At 35.5% G+C, this 23,463-nt stretch overlaps 1 protein-coding gene across 4 annotated transcripts in view; it reads left to right on the forward strand.

Annotated features, from left to right (window-relative positions):
- LOC111510559 (equilibrative nucleoside transporter 3) overlaps positions 1-23,463 on the forward strand; it is a 45,999-nt gene that overhangs the window by 15,881 nt on the left and 6,655 nt on the right. The window contains exons 4-7 of one of the 4 annotated variants that reach the window (XR_012466129.1): positions 6,205-6,255; positions 6,399-6,827; positions 21,422-21,606; positions 22,291-22,424. Coding sequence is in view for 3 of the 4 variants with exons in the window: in XM_023166476.2 (XP_023022244.2) it covers positions 6,205-6,255; positions 6,399-6,827; positions 21,422-21,507; positions 22,291-22,490 (766 nt within the window). In the remaining variant the exon portion in view is untranslated. Of the gene's footprint in view, positions 1-6,204; positions 6,256-6,398; positions 6,828-21,421; positions 21,607-22,290; positions 22,491-23,463 lie in introns of those variants that run through there. The other 3 variants (XM_023166476.2, XM_023166478.2, XM_023166477.2) reach the window with 3 other exon arrangements.

Genomic DNA, 23,463 nt, shown 5'->3' on the forward strand with positions numbered 1-23,463 from the left:
GGCACCATTTCCTTCACCTGCAAACACCATCTGCAAATCAATCATCTCAGTGCCGAAATTTACATGCTCGGTGACTTCAACATCCAAAATATCGAATGGTTCAAATTTTCAAATATCAATGACGAATAAGGTCGCGAAGCTGAGGCTTCCACAATAAGCAGTGGACTTACTCCGATTATAAATTAGCCTTTCGAAGGCATCCATCGTGGCTCGCACCAGATCGGATATGGCATGCGATGAAGATAGATTTTGTGTCAATCCAAACTGGGACTTTGAGAGCAAGTAATTCGAATCCTACTATTTATTCATTACAGCCTCAATGGGTTTTGATGAAGTTGGGATTATTGAGATAGTTCGGTAGATTTCTATATCATTTTTGTCTATTTTTTTGAATACAGGGGTAACTTCACTGAATTTGAGCTTCTCGAGATATACATCTGTCTCAAAGCATTTGGTTATTATTTTGGTGAGAGGTTTTTTTAATCCCTCTTTCCTGTTCATAAACATTTTGTTACTCAATCCATACACGTCAAGAGCAGTACTATCCGAGAGATTCCCAATAATATGACGAACTTCTGTGGAGTCTACAGGCGAGAAGAAAATACTTTTATGGAATTGTATATAAGATGAAGTGAGTTTCGGTGGATCAACCGGAGTATTCTCTAGCTGTTTTAAAATATTGCTACTAATGTTTACAAAATAATCATTTAATTCATTAGATGAGAACCGGGTTATGGGGATTGTCTAGAGAGGGATGCTTGATAATCTGCCAAATGACCCTAGGTTTGTTTACGGATTGTTTTATCTTGCTAGAGTAGTACTTTTTCTTTTGGTTGATAATCATACGTTTGAAGTTTTTTTCGCAAGTTTTATTCCCGGTGTCAAATCAACGTTTTGGTTACTCTTGTTATATTTGATCGAAAAATTCAGGTTCAGTCTGTATTTGCTCAAGTCTGCATTGAACCATTTTTTTTTTGTTTATTGCTTATTTGTCTAGTTTTTGTTTTTTTTTTGTAAAACATTCGTACATTACATGTAGGAATCTTTCCAGGAAACAGTCAAACAGATCATTTTTGTTATTAAATTCGAGCAAAACATTCCAATTGAAATTTTTCAAAATTGAGACACATCTATTCATTATTACTCTTCCCTGAATTTTCTAATCGATTGCTGTATGTTCTGATGAATAAAAATCCATTTGTGAAACAACACAATCGTTAGGGGCATTTATCTAGACAGCTGGTAAGCCTTGTGGGTTTATCGTTTAAACATTCACAACCAAAATATTTGACAAGATTTTCAAACTCCCGGGCAAGTAGGTCATCCTCCATCAAGTTAATATTGAAATCACCTATATGAAGATTGTTTTTTTTGGTAAAATAAAATTTCAAGGACATTCTTAAGACTTTCAAAAAATCATTCTATTTGACTGTTAGGGGATCTGTGAATACAAATTATCATTATATTAATATTTATTATTTCAATAACAGTGATCTCAAAGTCTTTTCCTTGAGGGAGGATATTTAAGTTATCTTTATACGTTTTACGGCAAAAGTGGTTTGCTATTGTATAGTTTTCCAAATTATAGGTGTTGACTGCTAACTCACCTAGCCAGTGTTCACATAGGCAGACAAAATCATATGCTAAGTTCTAGTTCGTCCATTTTGTTAGGAAGGCTCCTGATGTTCAGAAACAGTGTGTTGATGGCAGCTCACTGTAGCCAGGCATCTAATTGGGTTGTATCTTGGCATTCATTTAGGCAGATTCTTGTCGGGGAGGATCCATCATTACTGTGAATGGTATCCTCTTCTGGGCAAAAAAAGAGACTAAAGCTTCATTTGGCCAGACCTTGCGTCACCAAGCGTTTTTTTAATCTTCTCGCTTGATTGTGATTCTCTTTGAAGAACAAATGTCAGGTCTTTTAGATGTGTCGTGTTCGCATTGAATATCAGGAAGACCTTTTTCTAGAAATTTTTTCAGTTCATTGAGTTTTGTGTTCGGTTTTAGCCTAGTGGAGGGTTACCATTTTTGGAACAGTTTCAATTTCTCCTGCTTGTTGGGATTGACCAAACAAGTACTTGTGCATTTTGTTATATTCAACTTGGGTCCAGCAATCGTTTCCAGGGACTCTCTGATTGTCAAGCTCATAGTTGAGTTTGTCTTAGCCTCTAAAATAGCAGCGTTAACTTGTTTTGATGAGACGAACTTACGATCACTTTCATCTTCATTATTTTGGTATTCTTTTTTATTATCATTGCTTCGAAATTGTTTGTGCATTCTCTCCGTGTGCGTAGCCACTCCCGACGTGCTTGGAGCAGTTAAGCTTCTAGGATTTTGATCGGTCATATCAGTTACTGCCTAGCCATTTGGGTTGAGAGGAGAATGGGCGTTCAGAGAGAGAATAATTGTTTATACTGCTCTTATTGTTTTCAAGTTTTAAACAAAATCTGTTTGAAATATGTTTTTCCGTTAATCAGCTGTCGCCCCCATACGAACGACAACTCTCAGAAGTTGAGAAACTTGTGCGAGCCAAGGACTTACCTTTGAACGTGTGATTCCCAAGTTATGTATTTCTTTTCGACTGGAGGTTTTTGTTGTATTGTGAGTTTTTGGATCTCATCTGCAGATGGCATTGAATGATTTTCTAACCATTATTTGAGAAGTTTGATTTGAGCTTTCAATGACTCAATATTATCCTGTATTTGGGTAATTATGATATCTTTATGTTCAACAAGAGATTTCAAATATATAATTCCTTTCATAACTTCAGTGCTGATTTTGTCGATGCCACTACACTCAGAAGTCATCTCAGGCTCGTTACTGAAATCACAACAAATAATCGTTTTCTCACTTTCATTGATTATTGTCACATTTTTCATCAGGGATACACAATCGAGATGAGACATGGTTCCACATTGAACACAAATCAAGCCAGTTTTTGTATTTTTGGTACACCTTTTACAAGGTTTTGTCGGATCATGTGAGACAATGACATTGCTGTTGACTGACATGAAAGCAAAGAACTTCACAATCAGAAAATTAGGGATAAACTACTTGCACATCCCAACTGGTCTAGATTCTGCTGGTCGGTAGCTAAAGCTGGTAATCAAAACTTTACAAATTCCACAATTCCCACACTGACACTAACGGATTGTTCAATTGCAACAAGAGCCATAGGAAAAGCAAATCTACAAGCTGAACAATTTGCATTCCCCTCCACAGACGATTTTTTGGGAAAGTTACCACTCACTGTTCTCTCACTAGAATCCACAATGCCGGTAATTACTTCTCGACAACGTCTAATCAGGCAAATTCTGAAACAGCTCAATATCAACAAGGCGTGTTTGTTCCCGATCAAGTGCCAGTCATTGTACTCAGAAAGTGTGCAAATGAACTCGCACCAGTATTTTTCAGACTTTTCAACCTGTCTTACGAAAAAAGTAATTTTCCTTCTTGTTGGAAGATTTCTCGCATTCAGCCTATTCCCAAGAGGGCAAGAAAAATTTTCCAAGTACCTACGGGCCAGTCGCTTTGCTGTCAGTAATATCAAAAAGCTTTGAGAAAGCACTGAACCACTATATCCTTGAATATTTGGGAGGCTTCAACACTTTGAGCGATCAGATCAAATAATCTCCCTTTCTGCTTCGATGAGTTTGTTGGGGGTTGAATTGGATTGTATCTTGGCACAATCATGTCGCTGAAATTGCAAAAGCCGCTTTATAAAACTCAGATCAGAACTTTTTTGAAGTATTGTTCTCATGTATGTAGTTCCGCCCCTAAGCATACCCTGAAACTGTTGAATTCTATCAAGAAAGAGGCCCTTCGCCTGATTGGTAACGCGAACATCACTGGCAACCTTGCTAGTCTGGAACATCGACGAAAAGTTGGAGAATTTTTCCTCTTCTATAGATACTTTCACGGGAAGTGTTCAAGTGACATCACACATGAGTGACATCACATTCGATTCCCCCAACAGCGTTACATATCAGAAATATGCGATGGACTGTGGCTGCTCATCGTGTTGAGGTTCAATTCAGTACACCACAAGCTCCACTGTTCAAGAACTCTTTCATTTTGAGAACTGCGCTTATGTGGAATAAACGTCCTGAGAACGTTTTTCAAATGGATTTAATTTTCAGCGATTCAAATCCAATAATCACTACTTTCGCACAGACACTGCTCTTCGAGTGCTTTGAAGATTTTCCTTTAGTGCTTGTGTTTTTTTTTTAAGTCTAGTGATAGTATGCAGATTCTTTCATGCTCCTTTAGTCTTGTTCCCATGAATCTTTTGATGGTTTCGATGTATAACTTCCTACTACAAGTGCAAGATTTGCGATGAACCTCTGCTGCTATACCATTTTATTGGTTTAGAAGAATTTATCAAACCAATTTCTGGTATTTCCTGTAATTCGTGTTGTAGTCAGATATGAGTTTGAATTCATTACAACAGGTTAACGATTTCCGACTCGAAATCAAATGAAAAGTAGATCAATTATTTCCTCAGGAAGTGTACCAAGAATATTGTGTCTTGAAATGTGTGGTGAAATGTGGAGCCACATAAGTTCAAGGTTTAATATTTTATGATGAAATGTTACCTCAACAAAAAAAATAATGTTTCAAATAGAATATCCATCACTTGAAATGTTCAATTTGTAGATGGTAGCAGTGATCTTATATAGTTTTATGATCTCAATTTGCGAGAGTATGTCAGGCATTTCAGATAAATGGTTTTTGATTGAACTATTTGGGATGACAATTCAAATCTTTGAATATATTTCACATACTGCATCGTACTGTTAATATTTCGTTGCATATGTTTCTATACAGCAAAACATCTTTTGCTTTTTATGAGAATTGTTAATAACGTTCTCATTATATCTTTAGGAAATATGATAACGGTAATCCAATTCTGATGAATGTCTATTCTTGGGTTTTTTTGTAAAATTGTAAACTCGACGGAATGTTTTTGATTCGATAATGTGATTTTTTGCCACTATCACCAGATATAACTGATAATAAGTTTGAGATAAAAGATATAGGGCTGATCGTTGTTGAAGTTAGATAACATTATTTTTACTGAACCCAGTTATATCAGAGAGGCAGCTATTTGGGAATTAAAACACATATTTTCAGTTACATGTTGCTGAAAAATATTATTCATAGGATATGATTGTTTGGAAGAGATGTGTCTGTTTCAATGGCGAATGAGTACAATTCTCAAGACTTCACGTAATGAAAATGAAATTGATAATATTCAAACTTGATGCGATATATTTCAAATAAATCAGTTGGGAAACATTCAAAATTCACTCAAATATTGTATGAGTTCTTCTATACATTTTACAGTTTACAAAAAATCGTTCATTGAGAGATGAAACATCTTTAATCCTCAGTATGCAGAGGTTTCGACTCTTGAAAGTTATTTTTCAAATTAGAAAAAAAACTTATAGATTACCGGAAAAACTTATTCGAAACCATTTTTGTCAGAATTGGTAATGATATTTTATCTCAGGGGGCTCTGATTTGTTCGAAAATTGAATTTCTACTCATGGTTAATACGTCTTCCGTATGGTTAATACGTCTATTTGATAATAAATCATTTCCTGAGAGCGACTCAACTCACACTGAGGTCAATTTCTATTGATTTTGTTACACATGTGATTTTCGATTTTTATAGTTCTCCCACCTTCATATTCATAAGAGCATCATCATTCAGGGACTTTGAAATTTAATTATTATGCATTGTTCAATTGGAAATCTTCGAGAATCTCCGAAATGAAGAAATAAACAGTATGTACATATCTCATGAAAATATGTCAATGCGTAATACTAGTTATGTGAAAAAATTCAGGCCTTTAGACAGAAAAGTCGAGCATCAATATGTACTTTTCCGAATAATGACATTACAGTTACAACTTTTTTCGTTGATCAGTAAACTGGCATTGGATCGTGAGTTCGGATTACTTTTTGACCAGGTAGTTGAAGGTGTATCGATTGTGCTACATTACATTACTGCCAAGAATAGTATTGGTCGTGACGCTTCTCAGATTTCAGAAGTTAATGAAATTGATGTTCAAAAGAGTATTAAATGTGAACGTATATCTCTACGAACTTTCATGTACTACCAATTTCTGAAGTATTGAATAGAAACATTCATTTCAATAGTTAAGGTTCAAAATCGATAACATTCAATTTTTCTTTCAGGGCAATTGGGCTTCTTTATCCTCACCATATTAGTTACGGTAGTCAATACCTGTGAGTATTACTATTAGTCCGGTTCGTATAATTGAAAGTAAAGTCATGCAAAAGTGATGTTTTGTTTTTACAATAATGTAATTGATTTTCAATCATATTCTTTGTGGAATTTATCGAGTTATACAATATCTTTTTTTTTTCAGTTTTCGCAATCACATTCTCAATTAGTAACTACACTTTAATGACGAGATTTCCTCCAGAATATATAAAAATTCATACTTATGGTTCTTCTATGTCCGGTGTCATCAGTGCACTTCTACAAATATGTTGTCTTGTCATTGGAGGAAGCTCTCTTCAAGTTGCCCTGATTTATTATTTATGTGGAACTGCAATTTTGGTTGTTGCGGCAATCTTGATTTACCTTACCAAATATTCACCTTTATACCACTATTATATGGAAGGTATTGAAGAGGAAACCAATAAACCAACTCCTTCGTTTGCAGATCTGAAAGAAGTATTCAAACGTGTATGGCTTGTATTACTTCCAATGGTTCTGACAATACCAGTAATGGGTCTCAGTTCAACAACTATTACAATTTTAGTTGTGTCGGAAAGCACAGGTGCTTGGGGCAGTGAGTATTCCAGCATATACATTTTGTTATCAATGCATAAAAAATGTTTGTCAATCAAATTATTTCATAAAGAAATTTCATTATAATTTCAGGCTCACACACACTTTGTTTCAACAACGATAAAAATAAAATAAATACAACAATAAAAATTAATTGGCGCTCCGGGGCGACTTCATTGATTGCTTTTTCAGCTGCAGGAAAACCCGGAAAAACCTGCAGCACCACATCATCTGAAGATCTTGATCTAACAATGTCCTCTCTCTCATAAAACAAAATGTAGGGTGTCTCCAGAGGCTCCAATAAATTCAATGCATCGCCAGAACATTTCGTGACACGACTATCGTCAAACTCAAACCAGTCCGTTTCTTCTTTGACCAAGGCGTAATAATGACCACATTCAACGCCAGAACCACAGTGAACAATGACTGCATGAATATTATAACAGTGGTCTGCTAGGTTGAAATGTTCATCTATTTCGAACCTTCCAAAGAGTTTCTTGCTTCCGTTAGAGGTTGAGTCTTGTTTGAAAATCATCAGTGTTATTATTAGATTGACTGGTGCCTCAGCTATACTTGTTTCCTTATAACAGTCAGTTAGTTTGGCGCACGTTTGACAATACAGTTGATCATCACCTGTTAAAAATTCCATTTTCAGATGATTTAACAATTAGCTTTGCACGGACTGGTAATTAGTCGTATTAGGAAAAGCTAGATGAAGTTCCAGAAATTCACATAAGTTTTCAGTACTTCTTGAACATTTACCACAAAGTAAACAAGTGAGGATTTTTCCAGCAAAAGATTTACAAACACAAGACGAGATGGGTTGTACGGAATCATTCAGTCCAGAGCGGCTGGGAGTATTGATTTTGCTATTGTTTTGCTCACGAAGAGTATTTAACAAGAACCCCAAGAATTCGGAACAATCCTCGTGTTGTCCTAACGAGTATCTAGTGGACTTCAAAGACTCCAGGAAGTCGTTTGGAGGGAAAGATGATAACTTCTTACGAAACTGCAGCTGCATGAACAGTTGTTTGAGTTTGATGAATAAGCAGGAAACATTCTCGTTCTCGTTCATCATTAAAACTTCGTTCTTGAAATTCTTCGTCATGAACAACACTTGTAAAATGCTATTCATGTAACAAGTGTTTCCTAAATTCTGGACCTTAGAATTGAAAGGGCGGGTGTCCATCTTTGGCCAATAATGGGTTAGGCAAATAAATGTACATAAAATCGTTAGATCTAAATAGTAATGATGAAATGGCGGCTGTCCCACGTACCAATACAGTTTTTGTAGTCGGTTGTCCATATTTTGATCAGTTTTGAAAGGTCGTATGTGGGACAACAGGCTTTTTAGTCCTTACGATTGATTCAAAAAAGGCGGCTGTCCTAATAATGAGGACATCTGCCTTTTAAAATTCTCACAGAATAGGAGGACATGCGCCTTTTTAAAGATAAGGTTAGGTTAGTAATATCAAAAATAATATTGTGTTTATTAGTGTGTTAACAGTTCATTACATTATTTTGAGAATGTATTCCAACACAAGAACTAATCCAATATTGCAACAAGCATTATTACAAAATAACGGTAAGTCAAATAATCATAATCGAGTTAGTTTTCTCAATACCTAATTTATTATAGATCAAAACACCAAAGAGATTACCAAAAATGAGGTTATGTGCTGTGCCGATAAAGCTAATCAAGAGGTTTTAAATGTTTCTGATCATGACGATGAGCCTAGACAAGGCAGAAGCAGTTATAACGTCTTCGAAGACAAAGAGAACATGAGATCCTTCATTGAATTGAGGCCGGTGGTGGATATTATTGTTGGTGAGAAAGAACAGCGGGAAAATATTACCACAGCGATGGTGGAAAGTGACGATGCCTCTCGGCATTCTGATAAAGATCCAATTACCGGATTTTCTGATGATTCTCTAGAGGACAGGAACTATGAACCTGAAACGGATTCAAATGATTCCAATCGAGATAATATAGAAGATTTCGATGGAGACAACGTTGACACAAATTTTGTAGCAGGACAACGAATTAATAAACAAGAGAAAGAGCAAAGGAAATCGAGAAAGAGAACAAGGCAGCCTTGTACCTGGAAAATTAACGTGGCTAAGCAAAAGAGGTTGATGGGAGAGGAATATGAAGGGCATAAGAAGAAAATTAAAAGGGAGAAAGAAATAGGTCCAATATGTAATAATTGCTAATTAAATTGTGCTACAAACATCTTAGACGAAGTGAGAAAAAATATTCATGAGAGTTTCTGGAAAACTAAAACAGACTGGAAGCAAAGAAGACAGTTTTTGGCACAAAGTGTGGATGTAGTCCCTATTCAAAGACACCGACCACGAAGTGGTTCGCAGAACAACCGACGACAACACAATTATATATATAATTTATTGGACAATGGGATTAAAAAAAAGGTCTGCAAAATTTTTTTTCTCAACACGCTTTCAATCTCCGAAAAAATGATTCGTAACGCTGTACAGAAATGCCTTGAAAATTCCGCAGGGTTGGTTGAAACGAATCAGGTTTCTAACCACAAACTTGATGATATGGCAGTAGGCTTAGTTCGTGAACACATTACATTGTTTCCGAAAATTGATAGCCATTATTCAAGAAATAAATCGGATAGACAATATTTAAATCCTCAACTTAGTATTACTGCTATGTACAAACTGTACAAAGAGTGGTGCATAGAAAAACAAGTAGAAAAAAAGCATATTGTTAAAGAACATAAGTATCGTGAAATTTTTTCTACTGAATTTAATTTACACTTCAAACCTCCTAGTATAGACACGTGTGATACGTGTGACCATCTAGAAAATTTGAAGCGTAATGTTCTGAATGATCCGGAAGCAAAAGAAGAGGTAGAGAAAACTTTGAAGGAGCATATTGAGGAATCAAACAGAAGATATAAACTAAAAAAGGAGGATAAAGATAATTTGAAAGTAGCTCAAGGAGAGGTAGTAGCGATGATGGATTTACAAAAATGTCTACCAACCCCATTCTTATCAAACTCCAAGACATTTTACTTAAGACAGCTTTGGACGTTTAACTTAACAATATACTGCGACACCCTCAAGAAGAGCTATTGTTTCTTATGGGATGAAACTATAGCTAAGAGAGGTGGCAATGAAATTGCTTCATGCATATTGAAATTCATAAAATTATTGCCACTGAGCATAAAAGAGGTTACCATTTGGTCAGACAATTGCTCTGGCCAAAATAGAAATTTTCAGTTATTTTGTATGCTTCTGTGGGCTGTTCAAAATACACATGTTACTGTCATCCAGCAAAAGTATTTGTTAAAAGGGCATACTCATAATGAAGCTGACACTGTACATGCAAGGATAGAAAAGAAGAAAAAACAACTTCCTACCATGTCAATATCAGTTCCCCATGAATGGGCTCAATTTATTAGAACAATCCCTTCACTTACTGACTCAGTGTATGAGATGGAACAACATGAGTTTTTTAACTTCAAAGCATTGGGTGTAGGACCTGGATGCTCATTTGTTAAGCGAAAGAAGAACTGTGAAAAGGAACCGTTTTTGTCGTCCAAAAGAGTCCATTTGATGGTAAAGAAAGAAGCGCCCGGTACTTTGTATTACAAAACTCGGTTTGAAGAGACGAACTTCAAATCTGTTAATTTTAACAGAAACGCAAGATCTGTAAAATCCAAAACAAGTCTCAAAGTAATAACTGGTCAGCTTTTGGCTGTAGATAAGAAGAAACATGATAATTTACAGGAGTTACTTCAGTGGGTGCCCACAATTTATCATGATTTTTATAAAAACATAAAAGTGAAAAATAATGAAAACAGCGATCCAGATGATAGTGATGACGACCAGTAGTAATGTTTTTTTATTTCTGTTTCTGCTGTTCTCTTTGTTAATATTTAATTTTTTATCATGTATTATCGAAAGTGCATGTTTTAGTTTTGACTTCAGAATTTATTTCAGAGATTTTCTGCATATTAGCAATATTCTATTTCTATGGTATGTGAAACCGTATAAATTTTTTTGAGAGTTTTTTTATTTTTTAATAAAATACACAATTGAAAAGACTTGTGTCCGTTTTTAATGTCTAACGAATAAAAATTTTAAAAAGTCGGTTGTCCATAATTATTCAATTACTATTACAAAATTATTATTTTTTTAAAATATTGTCAATAATGCTTCTTGATGACTATGATATCTGACCCATTACAAAATATTTTTCAGATCAGGCAAAAATTGAGAAAGATCGACCATATTATTAGGTTGAGTATCGAAATGAGTACCACTTTATTTGGCCCTCCTTTAAAATTTGCAGAATGTGACAACCGCCCTTTCAATTCTAAGGTCCAGAATTATCCAAACCAATTTTCTTCTCTAGATTTTCAGGATAACTCTCTACTGATTCGTAAGGAAGAACACGTTTCACAGAATCTCCATAAGAACCATTTCTCAAGCTGCGATCGATCCTTCCAAGTGAAAAAGGGTTTCGTAGAGGGATCGATTCGGCTCTCACTTCAAGAAGCGCTTCCACTGTAATGGTACCAATTCTACGAGGAATGCAACTCATTTTTTGGGGCCAAGAATGACCTGAGTCTACTGACCGCACTGAAAAAGAAGAAGGTGGATCAATCACTTGTGAATTAACCTTGATAGAAGACTGATAAATATCCACATATTTTGGCGTGTTTCGAAGAGGTTTCAGTTCCGTACTGAAATTAGGGCAATGCATGATCTCATCAAAATTATGTGAAGGAGGAATAGTTCCAAGTACTGAAGCAGCATTGCCACGTTGAATAGCAATACTAATTCTTTCTAACAAAAAAGAGGTAGAACGGTGATCTTTCGTTGCTTGGCCTATTCTCCTTCCGAGTTCATGAACGAATAACAGAGACTCCGGGCAATAAACACCAAAAATTTCAACCGCTACTGGATGGAATTTCTCGCCAGACAATGCTGCAGTTCCAGCAGACTTGGAACTTTCGGCTAGATGGGAAGCCGCGACCGTGTCAACGCAAGTAAAGTCCCATACCACAGGTTTACCGTATTTCCATGGTATGAGAGACATGCCATCTGGTCGTTTACCATCATCTCGACTGGTACCTAAGGGTTCCAGAATTGCAGGAACATCCTCTGACAACATAGCTCTTTTCAATATGTCGTTCACTTGGTGATGTCGAGATATACGCCCTGCACTTCTCCTGCAACTCAAACCATGTGTACCTTTCTCATCAACTATACTACCGCAAACACAAGTATGATTGACACAAATAGATGAACCCATCCTAAGTCCTACTGCTATTCTGAAAGATTCAGCGTCTAATAGTGTTCCAAGAGATGCAACAGGTAAAGCATTCAGCCAAGCACCCGATTCCTTGATCATTGCTGCTTCCAGACGAGCCTTATCGTATACACTTGTAGATTTCAGAAGTTTATCAGTTATAATGTTCAGGAGAGGTCGGTCCCATACACTTTGTATTTTCTTCTTATCTGTAGGAGGAGCAATATTAGTTGCAGCATGCCAAAGTGATTCACCTTCAGAATAAAAAACGTCTTTGATATTGATAAATATGGAAGGGAGGATGGAATCGATAAGATCGGAAACACTATTGACTGATGACAGAAACGCTGGTAAAGCTAAGGAAGAAGCCGAACGTAGCCCTAATCCGCCAAGGTTTACAGGAAGAGTTGCTTGGAGCCATGAATCATTATTGAAATTATTGTTTGTAACATATTCCGTCGTGTGACGGAGTAAATTATCAAATTCGTCAAGTTCTAACTGACTTGACCAAGTGGGGAACATCTGAGGGTGTACATGAGTTTTGGAATCGCCAAACAATTTTTCAAAAGAAAAAATGCAACGTGTTTTGGAAGTTCATTCAATCTGGTGGTCAGCAATTTGAGTGATTTCCGTTTTTCTCGAAGATGTTCTGAAAGTGAATCTTTAGAGGGAGGAGCACCCAGAAGACTCCATTTAGACTTTTCCAAAATTCTTATGCCAGGAGCCAATTTCAAGATGGATTCGGAAATATTATTCGGAGTTGAAAGAGTAATCAACTCGCATTTTTCAAAATTTAGTTCAAGTCCAAGATGTTTTGAATAATCAATGATTTTTTCCAAATCCTTTGGAACACTATTTTCATCGCCAGCGATTGAGCCATCATCCAAATACCAACAATTAAATTCGGATGATAAGCTTCTAGTAAGTTCGTTGATGGTCAGACAAAAAAGAGCAGGTCCTAAAGGATCACCTTGTTGAACACCTCTCTCAGACAGAATCAGATGTTCACCAAAACTCAAATAGGAGGCTGATTTGTAACACTGATTTAAGAAGGGATATAATCCTGGAAATGAATCTTTAACCTTACGAAGCATGATGTTTCTATCAATCATATTGAAGGCATTTTTGAAGTCTATTTTCAGGAAAATTTTTGAATCAGGATTTGGATGAAGGTTAATATATCTACGAGCAGCATGAGCAACAGCTTCACATCCACCTGCAGTACCGAAACCAAACTGTAGTGGACGTAACATCGATCCTAGTTCGTCTTTAATCCTCATACAACCAAGTTTAGCTACCAATCGACGATAAAAGGTACCGACGGCAATCGGTCTTACTCCGCCATCTTTTTTCCGAAGAGCACACAGTGAAGCGCCAAAAAGTATAGGACAAATTTCTGGAGAAACCCTACCAGTAAAAATGAAGTTATATAATTTTGTAACAGAAGAAAGAAGTTTCTGTCCTGAATTTCCAGAGCTGTGACTAATGAGGTCTTGCATATGACTAGGGCGGAAAGAATCCAAACCACCAGCAGAACCAGAACGGAAAGATTTAATTGCCTCCGATACTTCATGTTCTGAAAATTGGAACACCGAAAACTCTGAAAAATCGTGTGGTAGTTGCGAATCCAGAGAATGTGTGGAGGAATCTGATCGAGGGTGTTTTGATCGGAGAACTGAAAGTGTGGATTCATCGTATTCGGCCAACGTATCACTTGAGCTCAAGATTCTGATAGCTGACCTAATATCACCATCAGCTATTTTACTCGAAACAAGCTTGGAAAAGTTTTGGTTATATTTCCTTTCATCGATTTGAGATGGAATGACATTGGTCTTGGAATTGAGAAGTTTGATGTTTTTCTTTATGAGAGATGCGAGAGAAGATCTACGGGAGTCCTTGACATGTGGGATGGAGAACAAAGTAAAAGGAAAAGTTAACAAGTTTTCCCAGCTTGTTGGAGAGTTTGTATGTAAGCATTCTTCTATAATTTCGCAAAGGGCAGAGGCAGAGCAATTTCTTGCAGATTTGGGAATCCTTTTTATAATGTGACTGGATCGTTTCAATGAGGACAATTTTTCATGAAACGTAGTATTGAATGACGTATCTTTATTAGAATGAGGCAACAGAACAGAATCAACAGCTTGTGTGAAAGCTGATTCATTCAAAGAGGATTTTGTATTAGAAATTTTATGAACTCTACCATTATGAATGGTATTAGAAAATAGGCCTGCTGTGTTCAACCATGTTCAAGTACTGCGCTGGCAGTGAATGCGATAAATCTCTCTTTCACGAACGACTACTGACGAAAATAACTGCAACGACCCCGATATAACTAATAAAGTATTAGTTATATATTCATTTGCAAAAAATGCATTGAGCATACAGCTTTCTACCTATGACGGCAACGGTGGTTTGAGAATGGTTCCATTTCACCTTCTGATGGAAGGATCCAGAGAACGTTGAACTCGATGTTGCTTGTTAATCTACCACTTGATGAAAACTCGTCGATACTATAGCAACAGAGGCTTTCATGAGCGTAGTCACAATCGATGAGAACCGTGGTCGATTGAAACTTGAAGTACCAGTTTCGTCTGCTACTGCGGCAGACATCATCAGTGCTGTAGGCATTGACTGCGATGATAGAGTCTCAGCAACAGCTCGTTGCTGCGTCTTCGAAATATATTTTCCATCTTCGCAGTCAACGCAAATACTACTAATGATGTCTACTGCAGTAGAAAATGAAACGTTTGATACCTTAGGTTTCATTCAACCATATCCTACTTACCTGGATTTTGTTATCTTTAACTAGTGTAATTTTTAGAGACTTTCATCATCCTAACATTGATGGGAATCATATTGTAGATAAAAATTCCCAGCCTTCTGTGTTTTCTGATATTTACGTTTCATCGAATTATTCTCAGGCAATTCTTCATGCAATCAGATTCAATTTTGACAACAACCCATCTTTCCTTGATCTATTTATTTATTACCAAAACCTACTAAAAATCGTTCCGTTTGAACTCCCTATTGGTATAATATTCATTGTTCCATTCTGACAAACTTCAATGTAGTCTAATCAATCTAGTCATCAAAAGGGGTGTTTGTTCACAAAAGGTCGGATGTTATGTTCCTGAATTTCAATTGATGTCTTGGCATCCCAATAGTGAGAAACTAAGCGAATCTAACAAAATTTTCATCGGGACACATTTTGGGGGTCGGGAAACCTCCGAATTTTTCAAATTTCATCAGTTTTTGGCTTGCAACTCGTTAAGGAAGCCTCCCACAGAAAAATATATCGGTTTTACAAGGACGGGCATTGAATTCTGAGTCGAATGGTCTATTATACAAAGAAAATTGGTTCGGCTGTCTGGGAGAAATCGCTCGTTGAAAACGGCTATTTTTTCCAACTGTTTCGAAGAATCTATTTCCGGCATTTTGAAGAGATGTAACTCCAAAACTGTCATTCCACTCGAAAAAAGTAATGAAATAAAATTGTTAAACATGAAATTCTTCCTTCAGGAAGTACAAAAATTTTGGAAATGATCTGATATTCACGTACATACCGACAATTTTCCTAGTTTTCCCCAAAAAGTCAATAGGAAATATCAAGTATTTCAACAGACACCGATTCCGCTCTTTTTCAACTGTTCGGAACCCTTTTGAAGTTCATCATCAACTGTGAGAAATGAGAAGGGGGGTTGGGCCAGCAACGATAAAAAATTTCGAAAAGTTTGTAAGTTGCTGATAAAAATTATTTTAAGTTCATGAATAATCTAGAATGTTTGTGTACAGTCAAAAATCATACTAATATACTACTACTTTACTGAAACTACTTTTCCTACTCTTGATGAAGAACATTAATACAGAGAGAGGCGTTCAAAAATTGTTCAAAAAATGTTCAAAAAATGTTTAAAAATGTTCACAAATAATTAAAAAAATGTTCAATCTCATCTCAACCTTTTGAAAAAATATTGAAGAGTTGCGTCGATGGGCTGACGTTAAAAGGGAAGGGCAATTTTTGATCACAAAGGGTTTCTCTCCCCTATCTCCATTCGTTTTGTTATTAGTTCTTCCTTCCGAACACCTGCTAGTTTGTTCCTAGTTTGCTTTCAGTAACTGTGACACAACATCGGCAATATTCGGTCAAGGAAAGCTGAAGGTGTGCACTACTCTCTGCAACAATAACTCAATATTGTTGTAGAAAACTGTCGAAAAGTACACTGATCTGATGAGAACACGCTCTATTATGGTCAAGTAGACGGAGCCCATCCTCTACCCTTGATCAGATGAAGTACGTAATTTTTTCAAAGTGTAACTTCCGCAAGGAGGTCGACTTTGCACAGTAGCCTCCCATGCTCGATGCAGCTCGCTACCACTCTTACAAGACTCATTATCAAATTCAAGTATGGCTTGGAAATACGCTCGACCCTGAGCAGAGGAAAATAACTGCAACGACCCCGTATAGAGCCTTCCGAATCTGATGACGAGAATGAGCCTATCGTCCTCCTGCCCATTTCAGTAGAACAAAAAGAACCAGGCCCTTCTAAACAGTTGGGAGAAAATGAACATTTTCAGATGTTATTCACCATTGATATTTCGAAAGTGTAGTATCAGAATAGCAGTAGTATATTAATATAATTCCCGACTATACATAAACTTTCAATCACTTATGAACATGTAAATAATTACAGATCACAATTATTATTACACAACAAATTACATAACCAATCACTAATTAAATTACATAATAGCAAATTACTCATTTTTTAAACGTTTTCAGTGTTGCCGGCCTAAACACCCATTCCCACTATGAATATTTCATTTTCACAGTGGTTGTTGAACCTTGAATGGATTTGAAATAGTTAAGTATGAGGAAATACTTGATATTATCCTATTGAGTTTTTTGAGGGTAAACTGAGAAATTGTCGGTATGTACCTTAAGATCAAGCCAATTTTAAAATTGTTGAGCTTCGTGAACGCAAAATTTCATGCTCTAAAACTTTCGTTCAATGTCTTTTTTCGATTGGAGTGACTGTTTTGAAGTTACTGGTTTTCGAATGGCCGGAAATGAATTATTCAAAAAAGTTGGAAAAATGGTCCTTTTTTAACGACTGATTGCTCCTAAGCGGCTGAACCGATTTTGATGTTTCCATCGGTCATTCGACGCAAAATTTAATGTTCTTCTATTTAGGACCTTTTTTGTTCTCCCAAGTCTAGATTGATTGAAATAATGGTTTTTGAGTGAAGATTGTGTAAATAAAACTGAATAACTGACTTTATTCATATTATACGACGTACAAATATAACTCAAATTTTTATACCGGACAGAAAATGTTTCGATAACAGAACAACCGTCAAATGATGTGATTGTCAAAAAGACACTCATTTTGGAATCAACCCAGAAATGATAATGACGTCAAATCTCATAATAAATACAGGAAATTCTCGACCACTTTACTTACGAAAAAACATTTTGTTGACGTAAAAAGCAACAAACAACTTCTCAAACATATTGAAGAAACTGTTGATATGAAATCCAAATTATTCCTTTCAAAAATAACAACTATGAAGGAGTTACTATATCAAATGATAAAGCGAACATTTCTATCTGAAAATTAAAGGAATCTTTCGTAAGTGCAAAAGTTGGTTACCTAATAAAACGTTTGAAATATCAGACCCAACAACTGTCTCTGGAATGGAAAACTACACGAGAATACCCATTTCCAAAAATGGACATGAGTTAGATCTTTCGAACTATCCCAAGTCTAACGTGCCTTCCTTGGAGATGCACAGATAACATTATCATTGATATATTAATTGTTTTCTTCTCAGAGACTGAAGTACATGAAAACCACGAGAAAGATTGACACTTACAGCATTTTGATATCACTTATCGCCAATTGCGTTGGATTTTAAATTTTTCATCGAATAGATCTCGCCTATTTCCAATTCCATATACATAAAATAAGGATATGTAACTGGCTTCCTGCTTTTCAATATTTTTTTAACAATAATGTATACAAATTCGAAACTAACTTTATCTTGTTTATTAGTTGAAGGACATTTTGTACGAATTCAAACCAATATTTTAACCGAGGCGAAGCCCTATGACCTGAAATGGGAAAATCACATTGAAAAAATTATTGAAACGTTAACGTAATATCATGGTAACTATATTTTCAAATATATCTTTCGAATTCTCATTCATAATTCACAAAAGATATATTAGATCAATTATCGAGTATACTGTGCCAGTTTCTACTTAGCTCCAATACCTTTATGCGTTGAGTCCAAAGACATGCACTCGAATCCAGAGGCATATCACTTATCAATCCCAAGAAGGCCATGACTTACTAATATAATCTCGAATAACCATAGCTATACGATCATCAATTACGGAGTGTTATTAGTGAATCATTCAGAATCCTGCATTTGTGGCAGAGTGATGATGGACGAATGGGAGGTTCCCTATCTGAAATATTGCGAGAGAAAGATTTTTGAAACTGTGTCGCCGAATCAGCAGCTCAGGTGTACCCGGGAGATATAACTCAAACCTCCTTTCAATGTCGGACGTGGATACACATGCCTATCACTCCTGAAGACGGTATACTCAGTTTCTAGAACACGCAAAACGGGTCCCCAGGCGAAATAGTGAGAATATGTATCAGATCAACTCGAAGACCTGAATAATGATTAATATTGTTGAGACTTTGTACTGAGACTGTTTTACGGTTATACATTCTCTGTCAACTTGGAAAACGTAGAATTTCGTGTTTGAAGTTTCTATATAACAGAATGGTTTGAATGAGTTCGAAACAGTTTTTCTGCTTGATCCGTAACCATGAGACTATTCGCATCAAGTGAAATAATCAACATTTTCTGAAAAGAGGGAAAAAACTGACGAGGTATCGAGATTCACTCTTGGAGCTCCGAAGACTTTTTTGAAACGACTTTGTTCGGTATGGAGGTGACTGAAATGAAATTATTCCTTCAATACTATGAAGTTGCATAATTATACCGTCTCACCTCAAAACAGTAGAAATCTTAGGTGTACAAATTCAGATGTTCGTTTTCTCAGGTCACACCATTTTTGAACACAATGATCGCTGACTACAAATTCGTTGGAAAAAGTCATTGGTTGACGATGCCGTTACACCCTACAAATGAGTTGAAGCTTTGGTCACAGTTTCACAAATTTTTGAATGAAGAAGGGAAAGCCAGGAAGCTTTTTTCCCAATGATGAAGTGATTATTGAACAATGGAAAATAAATTGAGAGGGATCGATAGCTGATACGAAATTATCCGTTAATGTGTGAAAATAATGAATTGAAGAGCTTCACTAAAAAATGGGAGTAGGGTTGGAACCTGAAATGAGAAACTAGGATTTCCAAAGTTTAGCAGATTCCAGAGGCACTCATAAAGAAGTTGTAGGTCTAAACCCGAAAAGAATATCTGACGAAATTTCTAGATTTTTACTGAACATTCTAAAGCAGATTATGATGAATTTTCAGAATGCCCCTTATACTTTCTACTACTCCATCTTGATACAATAAAAAGGACGAGGGAATCTTCCAAAGAAAGGAAGTAAGTAATCCATTTGAAAATAAGTAACTCTATACGTGGATGTGTAGATCATGCAAAGAAGTAACTTACAGACACAAACTGAAAGGAAGTCCTCCTGAAACAGCTACTTTCATATAAACATTGAATTACACGAAAGAAAAAAATTCTTTCGAAACAAATACTTCCATATAAATACTGAATTATACAAAAGATGCTTTTCTCTACTCAGTTTGTATTTCAAACATTCGTTGTGGAATAAAAATCAGATATCATTCACATGAGTTCTACTTCAAACGATTGGTAACAAATTGCACTTACATGGAACACTGTCACCCTCAAAGAGTGCAATTTGTTACCTATCGTTTAAAGTAGAACTCATGCGAATCATATCTGATTTTTATTCCACAACGTATGTTTGAAATACAAACTGAGTAGAGAAAAGTATCTTCTGTATAATTCAGTGTTTGTATGGAAGTATTTCTTTCGAAATAATTTTTTTTTCGTGTAATTCAATGTTTATATGAAAGTAGCTGTTCCAGGAGAAATTTCTTTCAGTTTGTGTCGGAAAGTTACTCCTTTGCATGATCTACACATCCACGTATAGAGTTACTTATTTTCAAATTGATCACTTCCTTCCCTTCTTTGGAAGATTCCCTCGTCCTTTTTTTTGTATCAAGATGGAGTAGTAGAAAGTCAAAAACTTTCTTTCCCAAAAATTAATCACTCCCAAAAATATAACCCCTTCAAGTCCCTTATACACAAAGCCACTCTGAAATATTCGAAAGGCGACATTAGAGTCTGATCTGTACTTCTATCAAGAATAGATCTAGAGTCGATACAAAAATTACTGAGCAAAACAGGAGGAGCCTATTACACCGTTCGACGAATAAATAAATTGTTATGACTACTCGTAACTTGAAAATAGCATTTTCGAAATCTCAAAAGGTTATTATATACTGGTATTAGTAATAAACGTTCCCAATTGCTTGGAACTAATCATAGAAATATCAATTAATTTTTAATGGCCAGAATAATAATAGTGGATGCAACATAATGTGATGAAATTCCAATCCATTTTGAGAACAATACATACAATCAGACATATTTGGAATTCCAACACTATAAAAAAAGAACAGTGGAAGGAAAGATGGCTGACTGTTCTTCGTTCGAGCAACAACCAGTATACACTCCTACATTCCTCACTATCAGAGGATATTTCTCACATTTCAAAATACAGGGTACCTAAATCCTATTTTTCACCATCAAATCATAATTGCTTTTCTCCACACTTAACCAAAATTGGCATTACTAATTCTGATAAATGTTCATGTGATGGTGTATCAGTTTCAAACAATTCTGTTTTCGAATGTGCAAATAATTCAAAAAACACATCGGAGTTCCTCACAGAGTTAATCTTACTAAACATACAATTTTCCATTGATATCGTAAGTTTACTATCACTAGAAAATAATCAAGGCTATAATTAAATTTATGAAGAAATGTCAATTGAAAATATAGGCAATGTATGCCCATTTCAAATTTCTGTGGCAAGTAGAATACATTCTAATGCCAACCTCAACCACTGCCCCCTCCTTCATCATCATTTTTGAGAAATGTTATACTGGATAATAAAAACACTTTCTCTCATTACATATTACATACATCGATGACATACAGTTTATTGACAAATTATTCTATTTTTGAATTCATTCATGATTTCAGTACACTGATTTAACTTTTTCCAGAAAAATTTTTCACGCCTGTGTCCACTTTTCTTCTGAAAGAAATATCAAGTCTCCTGGGGAGAGTCTTTGCAACTCCAATTATGACGGTGAGTAAATATTTTTTTAGTTCCAGGGAATTCCAAGCTTTTGAATGAAGCTGGAATGTAGAACATCTCTATCCCGAATATGATTCAATTCTGATGAAGGTAACAATTTCTCATTATTAGAATTTGTTCAGTAATATCAACTGAATGCGCCTATAAATAGCAAAATGAATTCAAATTTCATTACAAATTATTCAGTCATGTTCGTGTTGATCCCTACTGAAGAACTGATCAAAAAAAATTAAAAATTTTATTTTGCATAAAATGTTACGCTCATTATTATCATTCTGCGATTTGATTCATCAGGAAAGACAAAATAGAAGAAAATGTTTGATCGAGACGGCAGAAATGGTCAAAACTATTATGGATAGTGAGATCACCACTATTATTTTTTCAAAAACTATACCTCACGATTTGATCTCCACAAACTTTATTTGAAAAATATATTCACAACATGTTTCGCTAGCACATGTTTCTCAAGTGTATTCATACACTTGAGAAAGCTACTGTGCTTTCTCAAATGTATGAATACACTTGAGAAACATGTGCTAGCGAAACATGTTGTGATTATATTTTTCAAATGAAGTTTGTAGAGATTAAACCGTGACGTGTAGTTTTGAAATTACTATAGATCCTCATCAAGTAACGGCCGAATCAATCAGAAAACCACTATTGTTGGTGGTAATCAACAGAATAAAGGAATATAGAATACTTCTGCAATGAAAAAAGTCGCTCAAATTAATATATCAGTGGGATTATGAACCTTACCTTTTTTTTTCGTTTCAGCGTAAGAATGCTAAATGGTTCATTCTTCTTAATTTGCTGCAAGCTTATGGGTTTGGTATACTCATTCCCTTATGTAATGCCAAACCTAAAAGTCACCTACCAGTTCTATTTCCCCATGATTGGCAATATATGTCATTGATGACCCTTAATGGACTCATTATGGGTTATTGTATGACTGTTACCTTTCTCAGTATGTCAAAGTAAGTTGAAAGGAAATTCATCATATAAGTGGATTATAAGAATGATATTATTTAAATGTACTTGATCATTCGTCACATCAAAAATATTCAGATCTTTATTGAATATATTTGGCATCTGTTCCATGAAATTATCAGGAATACGAATGGATGATATTCTTGTCGTAAAACACAATCGATAATAACATACACTTCTCACTTCTCATGGAAACACCCCCGTATCTTCCGTAATATTCGAGGTAGAACGATGAAACTCTCAGGACTGACGGGAATGCTCAAAATGCACCTACCACCTGAATGGGGTTGGCCAAAGTGATATACACTGTCCGCCACTAGCGATGGAACACCCCATTTTTACGGTAAAACATATTAGGGGGCAAAATAGGCTCAAAATTCCTTCAGATTCGTGATCAGGATTACCAACTCACTACAATTACACTTTTTTTCCTGGAAAAATTTCAGTCCTGAAAAATCCGAATTTGTTTCAATTCTCATGGAAACACCCCCGTATCTTCCGTAATAATTGAAGTAGATTTTTTTTCTGGTTTTGACATCAAAACATGAACAGAATTGTTCAAGAGAAAGTCGACTTTTGTTTTCAGATGAATAATTTATTTTTTATTTTGTTGTCAGGAGAGTTATTCCTTCTCAATAAGAGAGAAAATGGTAATTATGTAAGAGGAACGAAAACATGTAATCAGTGAGGTTTATGGATGATTATTGTTAGTTCATATTCTCATTTTCCCATTATTAAAAAAAAAAGGATATTTTGTGGCGAAAAATGTTATGTAGTTCAAAATTCTTTCGAAGTACTACTTTCAAAATCACATTTTCAATTAACAAACAAAACAATCAATTTCAAATGATTCAACTGTTGACAATTTTATATTTTCGTGCCTTCTATGAAATTTCCCTCCAATGGATCACATTTTTCTATGCGCCTTTCATTATTTCCTACAAGTCTTGTCAGTTCACG

This window comes from Leptinotarsa decemlineata, unplaced genomic scaffold (genome assembly GCF_025532065.1).
Source record: "Leptinotarsa decemlineata unplaced genomic scaffold, Ldec_3_MD MMD2_tig00003557_RagTag_RagTag, whole genome shotgun sequence".
NCBI classification, from domain to species: Eukaryota; Metazoa; Arthropoda; class Insecta; order Coleoptera; family Chrysomelidae; genus Leptinotarsa; species Leptinotarsa decemlineata.